This window comes from Pipistrellus hanaki (assembly GCF_964339955.1).
Source record: "Pipistrellus hanaki genome assembly, chromosome: 15".
NCBI classification, from domain to species: Eukaryota; Metazoa; Chordata; class Mammalia; order Chiroptera; family Vespertilionidae; genus Pipistrellus; species Pipistrellus hanaki.
In genome coordinates this window covers 26,352,397-26,380,210 of record NC_140517.1, presented here as the reverse complement: position 1 = coordinate 26,380,210, position 27,814 = coordinate 26,352,397, and the positions used below count along the sequence as shown (strand labels likewise).

The window sequence follows — 27,814 nt, the reverse complement described above, 5'->3', positions numbered from 1 at the left end:
AAAAATACTCAGGCCATCTTGAATGTTTGCAGGGTGGTTAAAACCACAACCTTGAGCATCAAGAAAACTCATTCTGCAAAAGCAAAGAATTGTCTACTTTCCTCCCTTTTCAACTCTCTACCACCTTGCTGCTCTATTGTGGGTACTTACAAGGAGACAGAACAATGACACAGGTTAACCCAGTGGGAGAGGGCAAGCTGTGAACCGCTCAGTGAGATTCGATATCAGCCTTATCACATTTAAACCTCAAGCAAGCACTCTTCCCATGTACAGATGTGGAAGCTGAAGCACAGGCTGACACACTATCCACCCCTCAAGCTTCCTTCTAAAGCCAGGCCACTCGCCGTTCAGCGTGCATTTAAGTAAGTGCAATTCGGAGTTAGCCGTAAAAGCAGGGTTACTGAGGAGTATGTGAATAAATAAATAAATAAATAAATAAATAAATAAATAAGGAAAAATCTCACTCAAAGCGGAGTCCCCTGAACGAGGAGCTCTTACATATGTACCACCCATCACAACTCACTTTACAACCGGGGACAAGCATCTTACTTCACACAAACAGGGAGGAGGAAGGAAGATTTTCTTCTTGCCCAGCAACAGCCCAGCCAATGAGAAACCACCATCCTCAGCTAATGTGAAGCCACCACCCTGAACTCTTGCTTTTCTCTAATGGACTTTTGCTCATACTCTCCCCTTCCAACTTCCTCCTCTTACTCTGTTAAAAAATGTTCCCCTTCTTTGTTCTGTGGGCTTCCCTGGGTTTGCCATAGTTTGCATGTCCTGAATTGCATTCATTATTCCCAAATGCACTTGTTTTTGCTGGTAAAATAACTAGCTATTTTATTTTTCAAAGTTTCCCAGTATAACATGGGGTGGGAGACAGGCTTTTAAACCATGTGAGATAAACTGATCCCACTGTCTATCAGAGCACAGGGTCAAGGCGGAAAATCACTCTAAATGTGTTTTGTAACTTTTATTTACCTACAGAAACAACAGGCTTGCTTTAAGTGAAACACGCCTAGAGATGGCTTTTGTTTGGAATATTTGTGAAACTCAATCCACTTCTGCTGATTAAAGATTTCTAGGGCTATTCCACATTCCTTGGGCAAGGGGGCCTATCCTTTTTTCTTTCCCAAGGCCAAAAGCATCAGTTTGTCCCTCCCTACATATAATCAAAGACTAAGCCAGATGACCAGGAGGGAGATTTTCCCTGGAGTCCTACTTTCCCTGTGGAAGAGGAGATGGCCTTGAGGCTGCGCTGCTCCTGTGGGTAAATTTCCTTTCAGATTAACAATGTAAAGGGAGCTCTAACTGGTTTGGCTCAGTGGATAGAGTGTCAGCCTACGGACTGAAGGGTCCCAGATTCGATTCCGGTCAAGGGCATGTACCTTAGTTGCTGGCACATCCCTAGTAGGGGGTGTGCAGGAGGCAGCTGATCGATTTTTTTTTTTTTTTTTTTTTATCATGGATGTTTCTAACTCTCTATCCCTCTCCCTTCCTCTCTGTAAAAAATCAATAAAATATATTAATAAAAAACAATGTAAAGGGAATATATACTCATAGAAAGTTTATAAACAATAGGGAAATATGAATAGAAAAACATCATACAATTAAGTCCTCACATAATCATAATCAAAAGGCTTTCTTTCGACTTGAAGAAAACCCAGTTTTACCCTAGGCTAGTTGATATAAATAAGAGTTAAGTTTCTTAACTCATCAATGTTATAAAGAAACAATGTTATTGGAGGACCTGCTGTATGTAACCTTCCCTCCACCTGAAGATGAATGGCTATTACCATTTTGGTACATATTTAATCAATTCTGTAGCCATTTTATAGACACTACTAGAGGCTGGGTGCACGAATTTGTGCATGGGTGGGATCTGGCTGTCCCGTCCCGATGCAGGCTGATTGAGGCCAGGATGGCCAGGGGGATGGGCTGTGGGAGGTTGGCTGGCTTTCCCCCCCTGCACCCCCCCAATCAGGTCAATGGGCTGGCCACAGTGAGCGTCACAGTTGTTCTGGTTGTTCCAGTTGCTTGGCTTTAGATTATGTATATAGATAACTACCACTAGTGATTACTATTTATTGAGTTCTTTTGTGACACATGCTGTTCTAATTGCTTTACACATACTAGTTCATTTGTAGTAGGTGCTCCTATTCCCATTCAAAATAAGCAAACCAGGGCCCAAAGAAGGGTAGGATTTGCCCAAGTTCCTTCAGCTGGTGTGCAATGGGACCCAGGTGAGAACTCAGGAAACCTCTCTCCAAGCCCATGGTTTACACTGCTGCCGTAAACCCCTCCCATTTCCTTTCCTCCCAGTTTTATTGAGATACTAGAAGACCGATGCACAAAGAGTTGTGCAAGCATGGGCCTTCCTTCCTGTGGCTGCCGGCACTGTCTTCGCTCCGGACTGGACCTGCCTTTCTGCCTTTGCTCCAGCCTGGAGCCGCCTTTCTGCCTTCCCACATTGCCCAGAGGCCTGGAGGGACTGAGATTTCCCTTTCCCCCAGCTGCTCTGCACCTGCATATGCAAATTAACCTTCCTGTTCTTCTTGGAACAGGAAGGATTGGTTTTGGAGAAGCTGAACTGCCCTGGAGGAAAATGTACATGGCACTCCGGTCAGGAAGGCCTGCATCTGCTGTAGGTTATAACCCCCTGAGGAAGCCTCTCTCTCTGGTTCGGAGTCTTAGAGGCTTTGGGGCTTTGTTGGGTTAATTTGCATACTCACTCCTGATTGGCTGGTGGGCATTGCAAAGGTACAGTCAATTTGCATCTTTCTCTTTTATTAGTGTAGATAATTGACATATAAAATTGTATTAGTTTAGCCCAGCCAATATGGCTCAGCAGTTGAGCTTAGACCCAGGAATCAAGAGGTCTGATTTTATTCCTGGTCAGGACACATGCCCAGTGTGCAGGCTCAATCCCCAGAAGGGATGCATGCAGGAGGCAGCTGATTGATGATGTTCCTCTCTCATTGATGTTTCTATCTCTCTATCCCTCTCCCTTCCTCTCTCTCTCAAAATCAATAAAAACATATTTTTAAAACATTGTATTAGTTTAAGATGTTCAACCTAATGATTTTTTATTTGTTTATATTGCAAAATGATCATCGCAATAAGTGTAGTTACCATCTATCACTTCACAGTTACCTTTTTTTTTCTGTAATTAGAACTTTTAAGACATACCCTCTTAGCAACTTTCAACATACACTATAGTATTGTTAACTATAGTCACCACACTGTACATTACAACCCAGGACGTATTTATCTTATAACTGGGAGTTTGTACCTTTTAACCACTTTCACCATTTTCCCCAGTCCCCATTTTCTTTAGCCCACATTTTGCCATCAGGAATCTGAAGTTCACTGAAGGAGATAATGGTTGAGAGTTCAGCCCTAGTTGGTTTGGCTCAGCCTACCAACTGAAGGGTCATAGGTTCAATTCTGGTTAAGGGCATGTACCTTGGCTGCAGGCTCAATCTGATCCTCAGTCCTGGTCAGGGCTCATATGGGAGACAACCAATCCATCTGTCTCTCTCACATCAATGTTTCTCTGCCTTTGTCTCTCCCTCTCCCTTCCACTCTCTCTAAAAATCAATGAAAAAAATAACCCAGGGTGAGAATTAATAATAAACAAACAAACAAACAAACATAAAATGATTTCTTTTTAAATAAGTTTTTAAAGATTAAAAAAAAAAAAAAAAAGAGTTCAGAAAGTGGGCAGAAAAAGCTTGAAGGGCAGCTAGTACATTGGCCTAACCTCCAACCTGCCTCCTGGCAAGTGGAGGGCCTGTGACAGGCTCTTTTCTCCTCGGGTGGCCCCAAAACCTCTAAGACTCCGAACCGGAGAGAGAGGCTTCCTCATAGGGTTATAACCTACAGCAGGTGCAGGCCTGCCTGACCGGAGTGCCATGTACATTTTCCTCCAGGGCAGTTCAGCTTCTCCAAAACCAATCCTTCCTGTTCCAAGAAGAAACGTTTCTCCCCAGAAGGCCGAGTGACACCCGAGAAAGAGGAACGGCTTGCTCTTACAAAACGGCAGCGCTCCCGGATCTCAGAAATGCACTTGGAGTCCCAGCTCAGCTAAAGCACCAAATGGGGCCTTGGAGTGTCATACCCCCTTGTTTCATTCATGATCTATCACGAACGTAGTTTTCCAGCAAAGATGTTTTTAATGATCATAGTGTATTTCACTATGCAGATATAGCAACATTTGCCAAATCAAATCTGTTTGGTTTATATCCAATATTGACTATTATATTTTAAAATTGTAATAAGCAACCGTGTACATAGCCAAAACATAGAACACTCCTTATTTCCTTAGAGAAATTTCTAAAAGTGAAATTACTGGCTAACCAGAACACACGATTTTAAGGCTCTTGATGGAATCTCTCAAACTTCTCCCTACAGAAATGTTCAAGATATTTTCCCCTTTAGCCTCGGTGAGAATCAATGACATGATTTTCAATAAATTACTGACTACCGTGTTTCCCCGAAAAGAAAACATCCTCCGAAAATAAGACCTACTTACAGGTTTCCTTCTGAGTGAAATATAAGGCATCCCCCCAAAATAAGCCCCCCCCCCCAGGTTCTGTCTCAGAATGAAAATTAATTTACCGTACCGTATACAGGTAATAAACTTCCTTTATTTTAATTTAACAATAAATGTGTACCGTATTCTTCTTCATGGAAAAAATAAGACATCTCCTGAAAATAAGACCTAGCGCATCTTTGGGAGCAAAATTAATATAAGATGCTGTCGCTGAAACCGGTTTGGCTCAGTGGTAGAGCGTTGGTCTTCGGACTGAAAGGTCCCAGGTTTGATTCCGGTCAAGGGCATGTACATTGGTTGCGGGCACATCCCCAAGAGGGGGTGTGCAAGAGGCAGCTGGTCGATGTTTCTCTCTCATCAACGTTTTTAGCTATCTCTCTCCCTTCCTCTCTGTAAAAAATCAAAAAAAAAATATATATATATATACACACACACACATACACACACACACACATACACACACACATATATATATATGACACTGTCTTATTTTCAGGGAAACAGGGTAGTGTATGAACAAAAAGCTCCTTAATGATACGACCAGTAGATGGCACTCTTTGCTAAGTCTTGGATTTCAGGCAAGGCTCTCAGTGCCCTTGGGCGCCCTTAGCATATCACTTCCATGTGTGATTACTGACCCTTCTCTCTGCCGGTGGCGGTGGCATTCACTGGAGCCCAGTGCAGTGGCCCCTGCAGGTGTCAGCCGCATGAATCCAGGCAGAGGTTCTTGGGACCTGGCCTTAGAGCTTTGCCAAATGATGCCCTTCCTTTTGAAACCAAAATCCATCCTAAGATTTTCAAATCTTAGCTGCTATAAATGACAAAAACTTAACAATAGACTGGAGATGAATAAGTCACAGGAAGAAGGGTGGTAGAATGACTAAAAGTATTCATAGGTTCAGGGATCATTATAAGGAGTTCCAGCTCACTTACTGGTCAAAATTAAATCACTCCACTAAGCCTGCTTCCTCGTCTACAATCTGGCTCTAACGATAGCAACTACTCCATTAAGTAAGAATCTGCATTCCAAAGGCTCAGCACAGTGCCTGGTACCCAATAAGGACTCTGTAAGTTTGCTTGGCCATTGCAACCTCTGAAAAGAACAAGAGTGAAGAGATTGTTTGTTTTTTAATTATTATTATCCCAAGCCACCAATTTAGACAACATCTTGCAAGTTAATATTTGTGTTGTGTGACCTCCAGGCTGTCAATATTTCACTTGACTCTAACACTGCAGATGAATAACTGACATGCTAGAGTAGGGGGGCGGGCTCTATCAGGGTGCAGAAAGGTCCAGAACAACATGCCTTGGCTAAAGTCCCCCAGAAGGGACTCAAGTTCTTTTCCAGTTCACATGTCAATTTGATCAGCAAGTATTTCTTTCTTGCTTCCAGGCCTGGAGTGACCGGTCATCCTGCACTCCCTCTGACTTCTGACCTCGCTCTGGCTACCTGGCAACCCTTCTGATCTAAGATGCCTCTTGTGTTCTTCACCTGCAGTCCACCTTTAAATTCGTTGAACTTCCAACCTAAATTTGAGGGCAGTTTTCAGGGTGCTTCTTCGGGAATCCCCCATTTTGTCTCATTTAACTGAGCTTACGCAAATAGTGGGTTTCCCAAAATTTGTGTCATTGCTTTTCAAAATTGTATGCCCTGCACACTGTTCTTTGGCAAAGAGATTCCTGTCGGGATAAAATGGGAATGCCTCCGGCTCCCTGAGCCCAGTGATTACCCCAGACCTCCCAGCTGGACCATGAGCTTCTCCCAGCAGGGGCTGTTGGATGCTCTTCATGCCTCCCAGGTGGCCGGATGAGCAGACTGGGCGTGTGTGTGTGTGTGTGTGTGTGTGTGTGTGTGCGTGTGTGTGTGTTCCATGACGCTTAGCCCATCAGGGATAGGGATGGAAACCCGCACCCCACCGGGCCTGGACAGACGCTCTCCAGGGAACAGGCAGGCCTCCTCTGAGTCCCAGTGTCCCCCAAAATCGCACCCTTTCTTTCTTTTCTTTTTAATATATATTTTATTGATTTTTTACAGAGAGGAAGGGAGAGATATAGAGAGTTAGAAACATCGATGAGAGAGGAATGTCGACCAGCTGTCTCTTGCACACTCCCTACCGGGGATGTGCCCGAAACCAATGTACATGCCCTTGACTGGAATAGAACCTGGGACCTTTCAGTCCGCAGACCAACGCTCTATCCACTGAGCCAAACCGGTACCGGCCTAAATCCCATCTTTTCTGCACTTTGGTCTCAGGCCCGCTCGACTACACCGTCTGCTTCCAGCCTGGGGCAAGGGTGGGCGGCCCGACCGCCGAGGGGCTTTCGGGCCCACGTGGGCGGTGGGGTCCAAGCCCCGACCTGGCGGGAACTGCAGCGGAGGGCGAGAGGCGGGGCGGGGAGGGGCGGGGCGCCCCTCCCTCCGGACCACGTGAGCCCGGACTGCTCCCCAGGCCGGGCGGGAAGGGGCCGGCTGATTGCACCTGCGCGCACTGGAAGGCGGGGCCTGTGCTGACGGGGTAGTGCGGAGTCCGCTGGTAGTAGAGGCGTTGGGCGGGGCCAAGGCGGCGGCGGGGCCAAGGCGGCGGGCGGGGCGGGGCGGGGCGGGGCGGGCCTGGCTTAGAAAAGCCGGTGAGGGCCGCTCTCCAGTCCGCGGCGCGTGCTCCTATCTGCCTGACCGACCTCCGGCGAGGCGGCGGCATGGCGGGCACGGGCCCCAAGCGGCGCTCGTCGTCCGCCCGCGCGGCGGCCGAGGAAGAGGAGCTGCAGGCTCGGGAGCGGATGCTGGCGGCGAAGCGAGCGGAGGGCGCGGGGGGCCCGGGGTCCGCGGGGTCCGCGGGGTCGGCGGGGGGCGAGGGGGTGACACTGCAGCGCAACATCACGCTGCTTAACGGCGTGGCCATCATCGTGGGCACCATCATCGGCTCGGGCATCTTCGTGACGCCCACCGGCGTGCTCAAGGAGGCGGGCTCGCCGGGGCTGGCGCTGGTGATCTGGGCCGTGTGCGGCGTCTTCTCCATCGTGGGGGCGCTCTGCTACGCCGAGCTGGGGACCACCATCTCCAAGTCGGGCGGGGACTACGCCTACATGCTGGAGGTGTACGGCTCGCTGCCCGCCTTCCTCAAGCTCTGGATCGAGCTGCTCATCATCCGGCCCTCCTCGCAGTACATCGTGGCGCTGGTCTTCGCCACCTACCTTCTCAAGCCGCTCTTCCCCACCTGCCCGGTGCCCGACGACGCCGCCAAGCTCGTGGCCTGCCTCTGCGTGCGTGAGTACCACCGCGGGACCCGCCGGCGGGGGGAAGGGGGGGCTGAGCTGGGGAGGGGGGAACCCCGGGCCATCCCTCCTTCCCGAGCCCCCGGCCATCTTCAAAACCCCGGGCCATTCCGATTCCCCAGGCCATAGGCCAAGGTCTGGAACCCACGTGCGTCCCATTCATTCGTTTACACCTCATCTTGGTAATTCCGCAGTGACAGACCGCATGGTTCCTGTACCCTGCCTCCTGTGGGCGGTCCTCAGATCCGGTAGAGCTGAGCAATACATCCCCTTTCTCTGCGGAAGCACCCACGTGGAGTGTGAGAGAGAATTTCCTGCTTGCTGAAAATTAGAGCTTCCCCAGTGCTGTTCATAGACAAATTGTGGTTAAAAAAATGTTTCACTCATCTCTCCTTTCCAGACCAGCTTATTAGGAATCAGCAGAGGCTGACTCATACAAAAAAAAACAAACCATAGTGATAAAATTCTGTGTCGGCAGCAGTGTCGAATCCCCTGAAGATTACCTTAAGTAGTAAGGGAAGGGTGCTGGACTGAAAATTAAATTTGGGTGTGGCGACTCCACGTGGTGCTGACAGTCCACGGCCATAGTCCTAAGTTGGTGGGCACGCTGTTGGTACATTGGTGAGCGTGGTCCAGGAGTGTTGGTTTTAAATTTGTTATACAAAATTTACCGGGAGGCCAGAGACCAAAGAAAGGCTGACAGCATCCTTACACTGAGAGCTTACTTAGGAGGCACATCTTGGGCGTTGGCAAGACGACATAGCTATCATCTCTGCCATGTGGCAGGTGCTAAAGAATTACACAGGACAGGGCAGGGTGGAAAGGGGTCCTGGGATATGACCTGCCCCAGATAAGGGGAAAGCACCTTATTATATACGTGCCAGGGCAGAGCAAGGGCCGGTTCCAGGAACCAGCACATTTTGAAGCCTAGGAAAGGGGTCCGAGGGTCTATGAGGGGGTTTATGGGAAGTGCGTAATCTCTGTTCTCCCCAGATCTGGTTGGAACTAGCACGAAGGTCCGGCATTAGCCAGGCCACAGTCCCCTTCATGGAACAATCTCTCTTCCGCACTATAGTGTTAGTACCGTGTTTCCCCGAAAATAAGACATCCTCCGAAAATAAGACCTACTTACAGGTTTCCTTCTGAGTGAAATATAAGGCATCCCCCCAAAATAAGGCCCCCCCTTAGGCTAAACATGAGATATTTGTTCCACTGATTCTGAAAGAAATGGAGTCACAAGAAATTCACCAGGAAATTCAGGAATTGGATTGTTATGATGATGTTCCAGAAGATGATGGCATGATTGTCATTGAATAAATGAGTAAATTCTTGATACTGTAGGATTCACAGTTTGTCTGGTTTGTGTTGACAACTACCGTACCGTATACAGGTAATAAATTCCTTTATTTTCATTTAACAATAAATGTGTACCATATTCTTCTTCATGGAAAAATAAGACATCCCCTGAAAATAAGACCTAGCGCATCTTTGGGAGCAAAAATTAATATAAGACACTGTCTTATTTTCGGGGAAACTGGGTATGTTGATGGGCATGGTCCTGGTAGGTTGGACCTAAGAGTAAAACCAGGCTGCTTTGCAAAAACAGTTTTCTTATGGGATTTCCGAAAAAATTAATTTGTACCAAATGTAATGTGATTTTTCTTAAAGGCCGTTGGCAGTTTTTCTGCCTACCTATTGGCCAACCTCTAGGGAGGCTTGCAAATGGAAGTGTCCTGCTTTCAGAGTTGCCACCTTTAGGATTTGCCCAAATCTCAGTCCTGCATATAACCACAGAGATAGTGGAGTACATTGGTGGTTTCAAGTCCGAGCCGTGAAACTCAGGGCCTGTGCGGTGACTTGAAGTGGCTTCTGCCTGGTGTGCCTGCTGGTCTTACTGGGCTTGTCAGAGCATGTGGACCAAGTTTCCTGCGTGTGTTACTGCGCCCGGGGCAGGCATTTTAGACTCTGAGGCAAGCTCCGGAAAGTGGCGTATCCCGAAGGCAGAACTCCGCGCAGCTGTTTGGCTGCTGGGATCATCTGCTTTCCTGAGAACCTGAACAGGCAGGCAGACACCCGAGGGACTCGCTGACATGAATCTCAGCTTTAAAAACTTTGGTCTAAATCTAAGAATAGTCATAGGAATAGTCTATGTGCCTAGAATAGGAAAGCCTCTGGCTTCTGGTGGACTTCGAGATGAGGGTCTTATGGGATGATCATTGGACTGGATAAGGAAAAGCCCCTCTAAAGGCAAGAGATGCCGAAACCGGTTTGGCTCAATGGATAGAGCTTTGGCTTTGGGACTGAAAGGTCCCAAAGTTTGATTCCAATCAGGGGCATGTACCTTGGTTGCGGGCATATCCCCAGTAGGGGATGTGCAAGAGGCAGCTAATTGATGTTTCTAACTCTGTATCTCTCTCCCTTCCTCTCTGTACAAAATCAATAAAATATATATTTTTTAAAATTAAAAAAAAAATAAAGGCAAGAGAAGCCCTAGCCAGTTTGGCTCAGTGGAGAGCGTCGGCCTACAGACTGAAGGGTCCTGGGTTTGATTCCCATCAAGGGTTCATGCCCGAGTTATGGGCTTGGTCCCCAGCAGGAGGCATACAGGAGACAGCCGATCAATATCAATGATCCTCTCTCATCGTTGATGTTTCTATCTCTCTCCCAGCCTCCCTTCCTCTCTGAAATCAATTTAAAAAAAAAATATATTGAAGGCAAGATGCCATAAAACCCATTAGGAGAAATTTATTTGCGCAGTTTTTTAAAAATATATATTTTATTGATTTTTCACAGAGAAGAAGAGAGAGGGATAAAGAGTTTGAAACATCGATGAGAGAATCATTGATCAGCTGCCTCTTGCACATCCCCGACTGGGGATGTGCCCGCAACGAAGGTACATGCCCTTGCCCGGAATCGAACCCGGGACCTTTCAGTCCGCAGGCCGATGCTCTATGCACTAAGCCAAACCGGTCCCGGCTATTTGCGCAATTTTCATTGCTCAATACGATATAATGTTTGGCCCCAGTATGTATGTATTAAAATAGATAGTATCTTTAAAGGGCCCTCTCTCTAGTCTTTAAAAATGGACCCCTTACTTTCTTATTTCTTCAGCTTTTGGGTTTACGTAGATAGTTCTCAGATTCTAGTGGGCTGCAGTGGATACTATCACTCTGGCCAGGCTGCAGCTCACTTCTGTTCCGGCATTGCGGGCCTAGTGGAGCCAGCCTTCCCGTAGGAGTGAGGGCGACCTTTCCATGCATTGATCGGCTTTCGTAGCTCTTTTTCTTTGAACCTCCTATATGAATCAATATGATTCACGTGAATACACGTGCATGAATGTGTGTGTGGCTTTTTCTTTTTTTTTAATATATATTTTATTGATTTTTTTTTTATAGAGAGGAAAGGAGAGGGATAGAGAGTTAGAAACATCAATGAGAGAGAAACATTGATTCAGCTGCCTCCTGCACACTCCCCAATGGGGATGTGCCCGCAACCAAGGTACATGCCCTTGACCGGAATCGAACCTGGGACCCTCCAGTCCGCAGGCCGATGCTCTATCCACCGAGCCAAACCGGTTAGGGCATGTGTGGCTTTTTCTGATGGAAAGAGGATTTTCAGTGACACAGGGATGTCCCTCCTGCAAGAGTAAGCGCCAGGATAGGAACATGGGCTTGTTCAAGACTGACAGAACTCGGCCTGCTGGACTGGCCTGGCTGTTCTCACCCTGGATAGTCAAACCTAGGTTCTGGAACATCTCTGATCTGGAACAATTCAAAAACATCTCTGATTCTGTCATGGAAAAAAATGTCTCTCTTAGAAAAAGGCTTCAGTCCTCAACCTGATGACCCTTTCATGCTGAGACATCAGCATAACAAAAAGAGTCTCTCAGCCACAAAGGAGAGAGGGCGAGTCAGTTTACCACAGTGCTGTGAATATTTTCTCCTTTTTTTGTTGTTGCTGGTAAAATGGATGTTTAGCACAATTTTAAAACATAAAGAGGCCATCAAGGGAAGGGCGCTGATGTTGCTAGGGATGTGAAAGTGCTCATAAAGCACGGATCACAGGAATTGAAGAAGTAAAAAACTTGTTGGTTTGGATAAAGGAAAAGCAGTTAGCCAGTGATGACAGCATTTCGGAGGCAGTGATAGTGAAAAGGCAAGAACGCTGTACCCCTGGGATGAATGCTGGAAGTGATTAGTTTAAGGCTAGAAGGGGGTGGCTCCATACATTTAAGAAGTGTCTGTTTATAGGTTAAACAGCACATTAGACATGCACTGTATACAAGAGAGGTGAAAACAGGGAATCATGGGTCTGGAATCAATTCATTCCATGTACATTATTTCTAATGGGAAGGAATGATTTGGCTTTCAAACAGCCTCCTGGACCAAATTGAGTTCGAGAACCGAGGTTCCACTGTTCAGTGAAAGGTTGTGGTTGTACAAGAAGGGGGATTCTGAGGAGGCAGTGAAAGTTCCCACAGAAAGCCACAGGGTTCCTCCCGAGTGCTCTTTATCCCACAAAAACTGGGTTCCAGCTCTTTCTCGGTGACCATGTGGAGTGCGATATAAGACTGGGTTTGCATGGTTATTTATTGGTTAACGAAAACGTGTTGGTGGTTGCTGCAATCAGATGAGTCTGGGTTCTGTGTGTGTGATGGAGTCACTCAGGTTGGAGTTGAGTGAGTTCTTGCCAGCTGGGTTTGCTTGGGCAGTTTTATCTTCCCTTCCTGAGTCACTTTTTTTTTTTTTTAATATATTTTATTAATTTTTTACAGAGAGGAAGAGAGAGGGACAGAGAGTTAGAAACATTGATGAGAGAGAATCATCGATCAGCTGCCTCTTGTACACACCCCATCGAGGATGTGCCCGCAACCAAGGTACATACCCTTGACCGGAATCGAACCTGAGACCCTTGAGTCCGCAGACCGACGCTCTATCCACTGAGCCAAACCGGTTTCGGCATGGGTCACTTTTTTTGTAAAATGTCTGGAGCGGCCCGGCTGGGGCTCACGAGGGCCCCCCAAGGACAAGGCCAGGGTCTTGTATGTGAGAGCAGCTGTGGCTCAGAGACACAGCGGTGGCCTCAGTGGTCCTTTATCTCAAGGGAGACGCTCTCAGAAGAAGGGATCTGAACAGGTCCTCTTCTCCATAAGCTGAGTTATGAAAAGGGCTTAGACGTCAGGGAAGTGGCCGTAGCAGACTGCTGATTGCCCACGGTCTTCTCCCTCTCCCAGTTGGGTGGGGTAGGACCATGCCTGCTGGCGCAGCCCCCCGCACTTGGACTTGCTGGTTACTTTCGGCATTTAGGTTGGCCTACTGGTGGCTGAGAATGGGACCCTGGGCTACTGGGTCTCGTTCCTGCATGGTGGTCCCTCTTGAGGGCTGAAGAGCACTTTCTGCCTTCTCATGGAGACAGACAGTTGGCCAGGGCTCTCCAGACTGAGTTAGGCCCCCATCATGACCCTGACTTGGAGCAGATACACATATGCAGGGTGGGGCATGCTCAGCTGTTGGTCCTCTGAGGACCCCTGGCCTGCAATATTTTTCACCTGGTGTCAGGTAAAGAGCCCGTGCTGAGCTTGTGGACAGACCTGGGTTCTGTTTTGAGGAATTCACTGGGAATTCCAAGCCTCAATTTACACATAAGTGAACTAGGGATCTGTCACAGGTCTGCCTGGGTGTTGTTTTTTGTGTTTGTTTGTTTGTTTGTTTTTAAAATATATTTTATTGATTTTTTACAGAGAGGAAGGGAGAGAGATAGAGAGCCAGAAACGTCGATGAGAGAGAAACATCAACCAGCTGCCTCCTGCACACCCCCCACCGGGGATGTGCCCGCATCCAGTGTGCATGCCCCTGACCGGAATCGAACCTGGGACCTTTCAGTCCGAAGACCGATGCTCTACCACTGAGCCAAACCGGCTTCGGCTGCCTGGGTGTTTTTTGAGAACTCTAAGCCATGGTGTATTTAACAATGGCACATGGGAACCCGGTCACACTGTGGCTGTGACTCACTCTCCACACTGCCCTCTGTCACCTATAACATCTTCCGCTGCCCTGGCACTTGCTCTTTTCTGGTTTAGGGAAAAGAAGGAAGAGAGAGGATGGCCCGGCTGGTGTGGCTCAGCAGTTGAGGTTGTAACAGGAGGTTACAGGTTCAATTCCTGGTCAGGCACATGTCAAGATTTCAGGCTCAAATCCTTGTGGGGAGCATGCAAGAGGCAGCCAAACAATGACTCTCATCATTGATGTTTTTATCTCTCCCTCTCCCTTCCTCTGAAATCAATGAAAATATATTTTAAAAAAAGAAGAAGAGAAGAGAGAGGGTGGAGAGGAGGAAAAAGCCTGGGGCTTGGTGGTAGTGGTGGTGGTGGTAGTAAATGGTAACCTGCTGTCAGCTCCTCCAGGTAGGAGTGAAGGGCATAGATGAGGTGTAGGTTTGGTGCAGGTAAGTTGGTCAGTTGGGGTGATGACCAGAGTGGGGAGGGGAGACCATAACAGCACCTTCCATCCCCCAGTCTTCTAGCCGCCTGGCTCGTTTCCATCAGTGCCTGCCGGACAGTGACCCTGCCTCTGGGGGTGTGGGAACCCCTCCAGTGTGTCCAACACTGTGTCCCTAGGACTCCAGCCAGGCCTGTCACAGTGAGGCCTGGTTCAGGGTGACTGGCCGCCTGCCAGCTGCCAGGGCTAAGCTCCTTGATGTGTGAAGCAAAGGCTTCTGGGTGTTTCGAATGAGCTGGTGATCCCTAGAATCACAAGCTGTGAGCTCAGTGCAGACGACAGCCCAGTAATTAGTCCTGAAATCTGACTAGCCCTCCAGACATGAAAGTCTGGAGCAGGTCTGGCTGAGTCAGGACCCGGGCCAAATTCTGTGTGGTCCTTCACTGAAGCATTTGAACCCAGGGAGGTGGGAGCAGCCGGCGAATATGTCTAACCCTTTTCCCTGGGTCACAGCCCCCTTTGATAATTCCATGGAACATGCAGGCTCTGCCCAAAAATGGGTACCAGGCATGTTCACTATAAACTGTGGTCCTAGGGTGTTCAGGTCCCCTAAAGCCCTGCTTGGAAGCCACCCCTGCCCCTGAGAGGGGCCCTCCTGATCAGGGCAGAAACAGGTCCGACATTTTCTAGCTGGTGTACTTGGATTCCCCTATTCCCATATGCTCTGCGCCTCAGCCTATGAAATCAGTGTTGTCGTTCCCATTTTTATGGCTGGGGAAACTGAGGCAGAGGTGGGCTGGGAGTGCTGAGAACTGCCTTTTGTCATCAGTGTGTGGGGCACGTGACCGAGTCTATGCCGGTGAGGACACAGGCGCCGGGGTCAGGAATGCTGTAAATCCCCCATCCAGGCATCACGTTGGCTGGGGCGAGGACATGTGGACCTGAGGTTCCTGGGTTCCTGAGAAGTGCTTTCTCCCCTGTCTGTGGGGGCACCACACATCTTTTTTTTTTTTTTTTTTTTTTTTTTTTTTTTTTAATATATTTTATTGATTTTTTACAGAGAGGAGGAGAGAAAGAGAGCTAGAAACGCTGATGAGAGAGAAACATCGACCAGCTACCTCTTGCACACCCCCTACTGGGAATGTGCCTGCAACCCATGTACATGCCCTTGACCGGAATCGAACCTGGGACCTTTCAGTCCGCAGACCAATGCTCTACCACTGAGCCAAACCGGTTTCAGCGCACCACACATCTTATATGTTTTTCATCTTTCTATCAAAATCACCTTGCAAATGAGCTTCTAGGGCAGTGTGAACCAGTAGCCACCATGTGGCTTCCAGCTGCCCGACCACCATAAGTCCTGTCCTGGGGCCACAGATTGGCCTCCAGTTCCTGTCCCCTCCTTCCATGACTCACAGCAGGTGCAGGGGACTATTGGGGTGGGGCATGTGATTCTACACCCCAGTTGGTATCACCTCCCAGGCTCTTGTCTGGATTATGGCCAAGGGAGTTGCCCAGAATGCACCTGTTCCTACCCGCACTTTGCTTTATTCTGTCCCCAACAACAGGACTGCCAGCAGCTTTTTGGCTCTGATGGTCGGGGTGCCATCTACATTATGGCAAGAGGACCCCACCCAGCTCTGTCCTCGATCCAGTAGGATGCTAATTCCTACTCTGGCTATCCCATGCAGGACATTTCTGTAGGTCAAGCCACCCCTCCCCCCAGTGGATTTCGCCCAATATGTGAAGAATTAGCACTGACTTCCCATTCGGGCTCTGGGACCATGATACACGCAACTTGATCTGTGCTCTGAGTCACTCTGACCTTGGTTGCTAGCTGACATCTGTCGCTGCTGAGACCTGATCATCTGTAAGTCCCTCAGCGTAGCCGATACCGAACTGAGGCCACTCCTCAGCAGACATGAGTCCCGTGGCCCCCTGTGACCCTATGGCCAGCCCAGCCCTTTGTCCCCTCCATGTGATTTGCCCAAGACCAGCACAGGATCCAGCCCTCAGCACTCACATGGGTGTGGGGCTGTCTTCATCTGGTTCCCTTCTGGGGGACCCTGTCAGCCTGATCAGCTGGAAGCCAGGGCCTCTGCAGAAGGCCTGAGTGGGGTCCTGGCTTTGTCCTCAAGGTAAATGGTAGCACTGTGAGTGTCCTGCAGCGGTAGAGGGAGGGGCTTCTCTGCAGTGAGCCTGACCCAGAACATGAGGGAGGGGGCTCTCCACCTTCACTGTTATCCAGGATGGCAGGGCTCAGGAAGTCCCGCACTGTCAGATCCATATGAAGACCCTGTACTGGGGTGTTGAGCCAGGGTCTATAGAGCAGAATAGGGACTGGGTCCTGTCCTGGAGAGGCCTTGCCCAGTAGGAGGGAGACACTGAAAGCACATGTTCTATAGCTCATTCAGGCCCTGTACCTAAAAGGGCGTGCAGGGGGTGGGGGCTGGCCTTCAGCCCAGGGTGCTTGGAGCAGGCACTCATGGGACCTTCTCTCTGCAAGCCCCACATGAACCCTCGGCCCAGAGAGCAGCTGACACCTGTCCAAGGCTCTGCTCCCTAACAACAGCCTGTTGAGACCTGTGGGACAGAGTCCCCCACCCACCCATCCCTTCCCATTTGAGGGTGCCCAGAAGATGTGCATCTCAGGCATGCTCACTTTGGGTGGGACCCAATGGCAGGGGAGAGGCTGCACCTTAGAATCACCTGATTAGGACTGATGCCCAGTCCCTCTGAGACCTAGCAGTGAAACACAGTACAACTCGGGGAGCTGTGCTGGAGCCTGTCAGAGGCAGCCAGGGTTGAAGATTCTGGGTGAGTGGCACAGCCCAGGAGTGGGACTTAGGAGACCTGGGCATACGCACCCTGCTCTGTGACTGCTGTGTGACTTTCAGCATATTGAACAACCTCTCTGAGCTCTCTACCCCAACTACCAAATGGGGGTTGAATACTGCACATGCCCGCTCAGCCCTCAAGTACAGTGCCTGCAGAAGGTTTTCCCTCCTTTTTCTTTATTAGCACAACTGCTGGGGAAACCATTTGGGGAGGGTGGGGTTTCACCCACAGATGTATGCATGTATCTTTGCATTTAGCCAGTGATGGAGACTTCTAACCACTGAGACCCCTGCACATATAGGTCTGGCTATTCTCAGCAGATCTTTGCACTCAGCCATGACTAGTCAAATTAACACTAATTCTTGATGGGGTGCCAGACATCGGGTTTGCATAGCTTACCCACAAAGCTGGCGGCAGGATTAGGATGAGGAACCAGGCTCAGATTAGTAACCTGCCCAGGGCCACACAGCATGATCAGAACTCTCTCAGATTTTAGAGCCAGGGGGTAGGCCTCCCTCCTGTCCGTCCTAGCTGTTCTTGGGTTTAGGGGGCCCTTTGGGAACCTCCCGGTTTCCAAAGAGCACAGTAAAGAGAGAAGTGGCTATTTGTGGGATTTCCTGCTTAGCCCAGGACCCAGGGTGTTGGCAGGTTCTATAGGTGACTAATCTGCCTTTCTGGGGTGTTTTGGAATGAATGTGTCATTTCCAGATGCTCACTGATACCTCCACCCTGGGCTGGGTGAACTCTGTGTGGTTGGGCATAACCCAGCCCTAGTCAAAAATGAAAAAAACACACAACGTCTTCTTGGGCTGGTCACAGGCAATTTGAAAGTATGATGCTGGCCTATTAGTAATATATTTTTGCAGAAATTAGTGAATGGAGTCGGGGAGGAGCTTGAGGATCAGTGTGCCCACTGAGACTCCAGGTTTCATGTCCTGCCTCTCCTTCAGCTTGGCAGCTTCTTGAATCGGAGCACTTCCCTTTGCTCCTAGGGAATGGTTTCATTTCCCCTCAGTGGCTAGCCGTAGGGATGAGGTCTGGAGCCACCATCAACCTGAGCTGCTCAGCATTCTAGTGCATCCTGGGAGGAGGCACTTGGTTTGGGTTGTCAGTTGTTTCCTTGGGGCCCAGTAAAGGTGATGGGAAGTTACCCCCTGGTTCTCTAACTGGGGTCCCCAGACAAGAGCCTTAGCGTCCCTAGGCCAGAATGGCAGATTCTCAGGCCCCCAGGGGACTGAGAGCATTAAGGCAAGATATGAAGAGGCCAGGAGAGGGAGGACGGGCTACCTGTGGGCAGGGGAAGGAACCCACAGAGGGACTGGACACCCCTTTAGTGGTCAGCCCTGTTGGTGGCAGCTCTCCTAATCACCTGGGTCACTCTATTCCCTGTGCGGCCACTGTCTGTCGTCCTGGGAGCCAGCCCACCTCTGTCCAGGGTTCAGAGTCCAGATGCCAGTGAGTGCTGAGATGTCTGACAGGTGTTTTGGGGTCTGGCTGTAAGTCAGCAGGCTGTCTGTCTGCCCGAGCTCAGGTCTCAGACCAGCCTCAGTCACAGTGGTCAGCGGGCACTGCTCTCTAGTCTGGTGCCAGCTGCTGCCCTGGGTAAGCCCAGGAAGCCATGTTAGACCAGCTTCCTGGAACTGGCACAGCCTGCTAGCCACTTCCTTTTTATCTCAAGGCCCGTGGCAGAGCTCTGGGTCAAATGATACTCGTTGGCCTGGCAACTCGGCCCCTCCCGGGCAGTTTCCGACAGCCAGACCCCACCTGTGTGAGGCAGCACTGCTCATAGGTCTCAGACTGCCTTCGCCCCAAGAATTGGCCCTTTTAATCAAGGACCCTAAAAACCTGTGTAGAAAGCACCACCCAGGTGGGGAAGCAGAGAGAGTAGAGTATCTGAAGTCAGACTGGTGGGTGGGGATCCCCAGAATACATCCTGCTCAGGTCAGGGAGAGTTCCAGAGGCGTTACCCAACAGGGTCCCAAGAAATAACAGACGGAGGGGAGGAGCCATGTCTGCCATCGAGTTTGTGCTCAGCCAGTGTCCTCGGCTCTTGTGGTCCTTGGAGGATGTGTTGCCTGCCCTGCGGTCTGCAGGTGACTGATCAGAACCGAGCCACCCAAACAGGCCAGCACGGAGCTGGACCTCACCGCTGAGGCCAGGGGGGGAGAGCAGGAGGCCCAGCCGAGGGCTCTTTCTTCACTGGGCAGCCCCCTTCAGCCCTTGCAGCATCCCCGACATGAGGATGGGGTAGAAGCGGAGCCACCCCAGGAGGAGGACGGCAGGAGCCTCTCGGCAGAGGGATGGTAACTTTGCAGCACAGCGCTGGGATTCCGGCCCCTTTGCTGAGGTGGAGCTGGATGCCCCTGTGGCCTGCTAGGAGGGTCATGTTACAGCAGGACAGGAAGGGGCAAACCAGAGGAGGGCTGTGGAGTGAGCCAGCAAGGGGCCCTGGGCTTTATCTCCTCTGCCCCAGCTGTCACGAGCCAGCCATGCTTATCTGGGGGTGCCGGCTCAGAGAGCCCTGGAGAGGGCTGGCTTCTCGCCAGAGTGCCCTCCTGGTAGCCACCCACTTTTATCAGAGGTTGGTGGCCCGTGCCTTGGGGTATCCCATTCTCTCCCTGACTGCAGCACAAGCACTTTCTCCTAATCCCCCTTCCTGGAGGGGCTGCAAGTTAGTATCTGTGGTAACAATACTAACTCCGCACACCCACAACCTTCCAATGTGCCCGTGAGACACCCCCACCCCCACCCCCGTGAGCCCCCATCCTGCAGGGGTGGAAACTGAGGCTCAGAGGAGGCAGGCATCTTGTCCAGGTGGTGGGGTTGAAAGCAGGGAAGCTGGGCTGCAATCCAGCCCTCAGCCCCTCCCAGGGCTACTTTTGTTAAACACACTGCGTCCCGGTGGGTTCGCCTATTTACCTAAGATAATGTTTCATGTAGGACATTTTAAAAGGGAACACTTTGAGAACAATAAAGTACTTGTTTACTCATCAGCCAAAGTCAATGAAAAGTAAGATTTCATCATGTGTTTTGGTTCTTTTTACAAAGAAACAAATATTATAAAGTTTCCTTTGTTCCACAATCCGGCCCCCGTCCCCTCCCAGACTGTGGCCGCCTGCTCACTGCCTGTCCACAGTCTGGCCATTTTCAATGTCCTGGGCTGGTACTGCGTTTGCGGGGAGGGCCTCAGTGCAAAGGGGAGGGCCTCTGATGCCTTCTGTGCAGGGCTCGGCACATTGTGGCCGGGAACAGCTGGGTTGGATCTTGGAATTGGCTGGTGTGTGCCCTTTGGTACCAATGGAGGGTCTTCGGGGTGTCAGAGGAGGGGCCTCTGTCCCACCCTAGTGACAACTAAGACCCCCTCAGTATCAGTGACCCACAGTAGAACAGCCACGGGCTGGGGGCTCAGGGGTAGCATCAGAGCCCTCATCAGTGAAATGCAGAGCTGCCCCTGCTCACCGAGTGGAGAGACCCCAAATGGGGTGAGCTGAGCAGAGGCAACCGCCTGAGCTGGCTGACGCGGTGCGGCGGGGCTGCTCTGGTTCGTGGGGCCAGGTCCAAGTGCCCGTCGCGGAGAGAGGACCGGCCTGTCTGAGCGCTGGTGGCCGGGAAGAGCCACCTCAGGATGCAGAGAGCTTAGCCACACCTTCCCGTCTGTCTGCCCTGCTTCCCTCTGGCGGCGTGAATGGAGGAGTGATGCAATCGGCCAGCCTCTTGCTGCAGCCGGACACAAGGCTGTGGGAGGGGAAGCCTGAGGCACTTAATTCAGGATGGACTCTCACATAAGGAAATGGCAGGCTCTCTCTGGAAAGCCTTGGGGCCCCGGGGCAAGAAGGAACAAATGAGATCCTGGGTTTGCCTTCCATCCCGGATCCCAGCCACTGGGCAGATGGGACCAGTGAGAACTAGACTGGAACCCTTTCACTGGAAGCCCAGAAAAAGGGAATTACCCTCCTCTCCCCATCCACACTGCCAGTCCTGTGGGGATGTCAGAGGGCCCCAGAGACCTGGGTCTCCCCATCCCACCTTGGGCAGGGGGGCTTCTGTGAGCCTGTTTTCTCTTCTGTGCTTGGAATGGCAGCTCGGACATGCATGCTTAATCCAGGACAGCTCTCCCCACACGGGTCCTGAGGGCCAGGACTGCGCATGTGTCCACCCGGAGCCACACAGTGAAGGCCATGGGTGCTGTTTGCCTCACGTACCCCTCCACCCTCTCCTCTGAGCCTTTCAGCTCCTGCTGCCAGAGGCGTCTGCAGCACTATGTCACAGGAACTTCGGTCACGAGCCCCACGTTGTCATGGCCTTATTTAAACTCCCACCATCCCAAGGCAGCTCATCTTGCTAGGAGCCTGGGAGCCAGGGGGCTCCACCAGGGTCCCCACCAGTAAGGGCCACACCAGGTCCTGGTGTCACAACTCTCAGCTGTCATACCTGGTACGGGGGTGCTTCTGAGTATTTCAGATTAGGAATAGCAGCCTAAAGCAAATACTTTCAAAGTATTTTCAGCCTGAACATAGCACACAGTCTGTCAGCCATTGCATCAGCCAGGGCTTAGAGCAGGGAAGGAAAACGAGGGGGAGGGGTTGCTGTTAAGATCAGTTACTTTCCAAGAGAAAAGGCAGGCCGGGCCTAGCGGTGAGGCATTAATCCCATCCAGAGCACACTGGGAAGATTGCCCATTTTCCTGCTACCTGAACCAATGGGTCGCATCCCGTTAATTAGCGTGGATTTACCTCTTTGGAGGCTAATCCGCAAGTAGTAAACCACCTGTAATTACTCTGGCTGGGGAAAGATGCCACCTGGGGTCCCCCGCCCCAGTTAGCTCTGTCTGGAGAAGAGAAAGGATGAGCAAAAGGCCTTTCCAGCCTGTCTTACCTCACCGAAGCCTTCTGAGGAAGTGACGGGTATGCGGGGGAAGAGGGAGAGGCCCTTCCCATAGGCCCTGGCCACTCTGGTTAATGTTTAATGACCAGCCCTCCGAGAAAAAGAGGCCCCCATCTGTGCCCCTGACAGTTCCTAGTGTAAATGCTCCGGCTGGTTTCTAGCACTTGTGCGCGGGGAGCTGGGATGAGAGCATGACACCTCACCTGAGCCTGTGGCTCCTCGTCAGCATCGAGACCGAAGAGCATAGATGAGTTAGAAATGGAAAGGGATCAGTCTTGAATGTTCGTTGCCTTTTAGAATAATTTTGATTCATTGTAAGTTTACGGAGTGGCTGTGAGCACAGCCAGCTCTCAGGATCCCTGAACACTTAGTGGCGGCTCCTGAGCTTGTGTATCATCGCAGCCTCCACCGCTCCCTCGGTGAAGGGCTGGGGTCTCACAGGCGCCCAGACAGCGCCTGAAGCAGGAGCATTTCTTGAGCCTGGCTTAGCTGCCGCCCTGTCTCCTCCGTCTCTGCCCCCGAGAGGTTGTGGAAGCCACCTGTGACTGGTGCGATTTTCAGTTTCGAGGTACCTGGTACAACTGCAGCAGAGCTGAAGCTCTGTGGTTTCCTGTACCAGCGAGGCTGCGTGCTGACCCGGGGCTGTGGCGTCACCTTTAACCCCCATGTCAGCAGTCGGAACTGCCCTCATGGTCCGCCATTTGGCTAGTCATATGGATGTGTGTAATAGGATACCTCACTCACCTGATAACTCGGTGGGATTCTAGAAGATTTTCTGAAAAACAGGGTTTCCCACCTTCAAGAAGTTTAGTAGACTGTGAGTGAGCCTGATAAATTATGCCAAATGTCGAAGGTATTTCCCCCTCCAAATGGCAGGTTTGCTATTTACCTGCATTCAAGACAGTGCCCACCTCAAAGGCTTGACTCGGGTGTGTGGGGGGTGGGGGAGAGGAGGAGAGGTAGATGCTTTGGTTGTCAGTTCCTTAGGACATTTATTCGTTTTTTTAAAAACCCTTTGTGATAGTCCAGGGGCACCTGGGATCACATCTCAAGAGCCTGTGGTTCTCAACTTTGGACCCTGGGCCTGGAGAGCTGTCCATGCAAACAAGCCCCAGAAGATGAGACCCCACCGAAGGGCCTGGGTTCCTCCTCCGCCTGCCTGGCTCGCGTGCCGACCATCAGTGGGACTCACTCTGCCCTGTCTCCACAGTGCTGCTCACGGCCGTGAACTGCTACAGCGTGAAGGCTGCCACCCGGGTCCAGGACGCCTTCGCTGCCGCCAAACTCCTGGCGCTGGCCTTGATCATTCTGCTGGGCTTCATCCAGATCGGAAAGGGTGAGTGTGGCCTCTGGGCCTTCGCAGCTGTGCCAGGGTGGAGGGGTCCCCCGCTCTGAGTGCCCCCAGGCCCACCAGGTTCTCTGACACATCACCTGCTCTGCACCCTCGCCCTTGATAGAGGGTCCACCGCTCTGAATGCCCCCAGCCCTCAGGTCTGGCACACTAGCATGAAGGGTATCCTTTTTGAATTGGGCACTGTGAGCTGGGTCACGCCATCCCAGGAGGGGCACTGACATTGAGTTAGAGAGCCTGAACATCACCCAACAAGTTAAATCTGCCCCAGAGCGGCAGGGAGGAACCGATTCACCCTGTCCGCTGAACCCCACTCTCCTATGCACAGTCGGGGGCGGGGAGGGGTAGGGTAGTGTCATGGGTGCCCAGCACAGTGTGAGTGTGGCAGAGAGGAGCTATTGCTAGTTTTGTCTCTTGAGGTAGACCTTGCACACAGGAAGCTACACGGACTGCAGGCGGCCTACAAGGAAGCGGTGGCTGCCCCCCAGGGAGGATGTAGAACTGCACGGTCCCCAGTGGGGCGCTCGTGCCCATGGACGCCCCCACCGCCCGGCATCCACCATGCTGACCTCTCCCCTGTGACCAGCACTCTGGTCTAGCACGGGTGGGCTTCCTATGCCATGGCGTTTGAGGGCATCTCTCACTCTTGGGCCTCATTCCTCAAAAACGTGCTGTGACTTGCTTTTCACTCTATGGGCAAGGATGGGGTGGTCCCCCCGTTTCTGGCCACTATGGAAAACACTGGCAGGTGCATTCCTGTAGGTGTCTTTCGGTGAACAGAATTACTTACTGGTTTCTCCTGGGGTGGGTAGACAGCAGGCCAGTATGGGCATTGGCTTGGAGTCCACAGATGAGTGATCCGCAGGGGCCAGTCCAAGGCAGGTTCTGGGAGCCCCTTCAGAGGGGGTCACCATGAGGACACACACTCAGCAAGGCCCCCACAGCCCTGTGCTAGGGAGGGGCAGATGGACACCGGGACCTTGCTCTACGTCTGAGTGCTGTTAGAAAGCTGGGGCCACAGAGACCAGCCCTGTGACCCTCAGCTCGCCCGGACATTGCTGAGCTCATGCAGCTGGTTCCGGCAGCAGCTCAGAGCTCTGTCACGGGGAGATCCAGCATTGGGGCCACTTCCAACATCTCATGTAAGCACAGGGGCTGCACACCCCTCTCGCATCGACTCCTATCCAGTGTGAAGCCTTGTGCAGACAGTGGCTGTCATCTTGTTATAGCCCATCCTGTCTCACACTTCGGAGCTGGCTAGCTGTGAATTATGTGACCGGAAAACCCTTAAAGCTACCTGTGACACCCAGAAACCCATCCTTGTAGTTCTGGACTTTCCTCCCCCGCTACTGGCCACATGGGGCACTGCACTGTACAGGAATCTGGGGTCCAGAGACCATGTGCAAGGGGCATGCTCATGATTCAGGAGAACTGTGTGCACGTGGAGCTGCAGCGGCTGCCACATTGCCTGCCCTCACTGGTCCTCTCTCGGGGTAGAGAGAAGCTCACAGTTCTGGTGTATGCTGACCTGGTCAAGTCGAAGCAAGAATCCTGTCCTGGCAGACCATCTTCTTAATTACATTAATATATGTGAAGCCTTTAGCATGGCACCTGGTACCTAGTAAGAACCAGCTCCCATCGCTACAATCGTTACCATCCTTTCAGGGAAAATTCCACCTGGTTTGCAGTCACTCACTATGGAGAGTAGCCCAGGTCACTGGTGCAGAAGCTGGACCTCTTGGGAGCATGCGTCTGACCAGTGATGTCCAACCCCCCCAGGAAGTCCTGTGGGTGAGCCCACCAGGCAGGGCTGGGATGAGCCAGAATCTTCTGCTGCTGCTGCTGCTGCTCACAGTGGAAGCGCCCTCCTGGGGCTTCAGGTTCCGGCATCTCCTTAAAGACAAGACATTTCTTACCCTCTATTTTTGGGGTCTCAAGGACCCTGGCCAGGGCTGAGTAGCTCCCCAGCGTCATGGAGAGTGGTTAGGACTGATGGGTGGAGGAAAAATCCATCCTACGTCCAGCTAGGAGATGGGTCATTTGATAGAAGCCTTGCTTGTGTAGGCATTTACGTGGCTGGTATGATTAAATACAGACAGATGAGGAATGTGGGGGGAACCTGACTTTTGTAAAAACAAATATCAGCAGAGAGAGCAAAGAGCTTTTGTTCAGCCTGAATACATAATGTGTTTATAATTCTGTTGCTGTTGCAAACATCCACCCCGCCGCCGCATGCCCGGAGCAGTTCCTTTCTGAACTCAGGATACAGTACAAGGTCTGCAAAATTCCTGTCTCCTGTTTTTCTTGAAGAGATTTACTTTGTTCCCAGATGAATGCCTTTTCTTTCCAGAGGACACATTGTTGAGAATGTTGACCCTTTCCTCCCACATTTGTGTGACTCTGTTTCCCCCTCGGGCAGTGAGCCCGGATCCCCGCCCGTGCATCCCCGTGCTGATGGAAGGAGGGCAGAATCATTCTGGCAGGGAGGGGCTCGGCTCCCTGTGCTCAGATTGGCTGTTGGCCATCATGCACCTGAAGAGTGCGATCTAGGCCCTCTCTCCTTCATTCCACTCAGCAATAAAGCAGTCTTCCTACTTGGCCTGCCTGGCACCCAGGTGGGCACGGAGCTGCAGAAGGGGCTCATGTGTGGGGCCCACCCCACTCAGGTTCAAGTCCAGCTGTTTGTTAGTCTCAGGCCTCTGTTGGCCTTGTTTCCTCATTGCCATAAGACCCGTGAGCCGTCCTGCCCTCCTTCTTCACCAGAACCTTCTGAGGCTCTGAGTGTGGCTCAGTGCAGAGACCCAATGAGGATACGGCCCTACCGTTCAAAGCTCACTCGGTTCGGGGACATCAGACACACGAGAACAGGAAAACAGCACATGGGCTGATGGGGACGGAGAGGAGGCTCTCCGGAGAGTGTGGCGGGTAAAGGCACAGCGTGAACAAAGAGACTGCTCTTCGGGGCCCCGGGGCTGGGATCTTGGGTGTGGGAGGAGCTGGGGCTGCCCCTGTGGCTGGAGGTGGGGCCCTATGGTGCCATGTAAGTGGGCCTGCGTGTGCCATCTGAAGTGTCTGGATTCACTCCCAGCCTTTTCAGAAGGAGAAACATTTCACAGGGGCTTGGAATGAGGAGGCCACTGAGAGAAGCAGGTGGACAGGGTAGGCAGAGGGCACTTTTCAGCTCAGGATCTACCTGCCAGCCACCTCCCCCTGCTTTTGCCCTTTTCTTTTGTTTGTCAGCCTCTTACCTGTGACACCCTACAAGGTCCACAGCCCCGCGATCAGGCCATTCCCAAAGTGGAGCAGTTTTTCCAAGGCTGGAGGGTGAGAGTGGAGTGTGGAAGGCTCATCTCTCATGCCCAGGTCCCTTCTGGAGGACACACAATGGAACCCTTGTGGGTTTGCTCGGGCTGTGGCATCCGGTGGGAGAACAACTCGTGTCTCCTTGAGCAGTTACACAACAGATTGCATAGTTGGGCAGATAAAAGGTTCCACAAAAATGCTTTCTTCCCCTCCCACGTTGTGTCTGAGCAGGATGCCCTCCGCTAGGGAGTCACGGGAGGAGACGTGTCCCCTTCACCAGGGCCTGGCCCCCCAGCCTCTCCGGCAGCTCACACGAGCTCGCCCAGCCACTAGGACATTGTCCCCAAGTGCCTGGTGTGGTCAGCACCTGGATCGGAGGCACTTGGGTCCTGAGTTGATTGTCTCCTGTGTCCAGTGCTGTCCCAGAGTTACTGGGGGGTGGGAGGTCGAGAAAGCACAGGAGATGCTGCTGGCTAGGAGCAGCCTTGCGGTAGAGAAGGCCCAGGCAGGCCTGTGAATGACAGCGTGCTGCTCCCAGGGCTAGAGACTGGTCTTTGAGTCATTTTACAGTTTGCATTTGGATCTTAGGTTATTGGGTCGGGGCTCAGAGAAGCAGTGGCCTGTCCAGTCCCACACAGCAGTGTCAGCGACCCCACATGGCCCGTATTGGTGCGAACCGTGTCCCTCAGGAAAAGGCCCCCACTGTCCCACCCAAGAGCGCGGTGTGGGGCTTCACCGGGAGATGGTGGGAAAGGCCCGTGCTGAGAGGCCAGGCTGGGAGGAGACGCGGGTCCTGGGAGGGTCCGGGGAAAGCGCCCCTCCCCCCCCCCTCCCCCCCCCCCCCCCCCCCGGAAGGTCCCTTTGTTTACTGGAGCCTCAGTTTCCTAACCTGAAATGGCAACACTAGCAACAGCAGCCCCAGGACACCTGGGACCATCTCTTTTTTTTTTTTTTTTTTTTAAATATATATTTTATTGATTTTTTTACAGAGAGGAAGGGAGAAGGATGATAGTTAGAAACATCGATGAGAGAGAATCCCCTACTGGGGTTGTGCCCGCAACCAAGGTACATGCCCTTGACCGGAATCGAACCCAGGACCTTCTGGTCCACAGGCCGACGCTCTATCCACTGAGTCAAACTGGCTTTGACGGGCCATCTCTTACTGTTATGAAA

The 27,814-nt window shown here is 51.6% G+C and overlaps 1 protein-coding gene across 1 annotated transcript in view; it reads left to right on the top strand.

Moving 5' to 3' along the window:
• The first annotated feature begins 7,182 nt into the window (after positions 1–7,182).
• The window catches only part of SLC7A5 (solute carrier family 7 member 5), a 37,589-nt gene continuing 16,957 nt past the window's right edge, over positions 7,183–27,814 (top strand). Inside the window, exons 1-2 of the mRNA XM_084905620.1 lie at positions 7,183–7,820; positions 23,198–23,323. Coding sequence (XP_084761746.1) covers positions 7,253–7,820; positions 23,198–23,323 — 694 coding nt within the window. The 5' untranslated portion in view covers positions 7,183–7,252. The remainder of the gene's footprint in view (positions 7,821–23,197; positions 23,324–27,814) is intronic.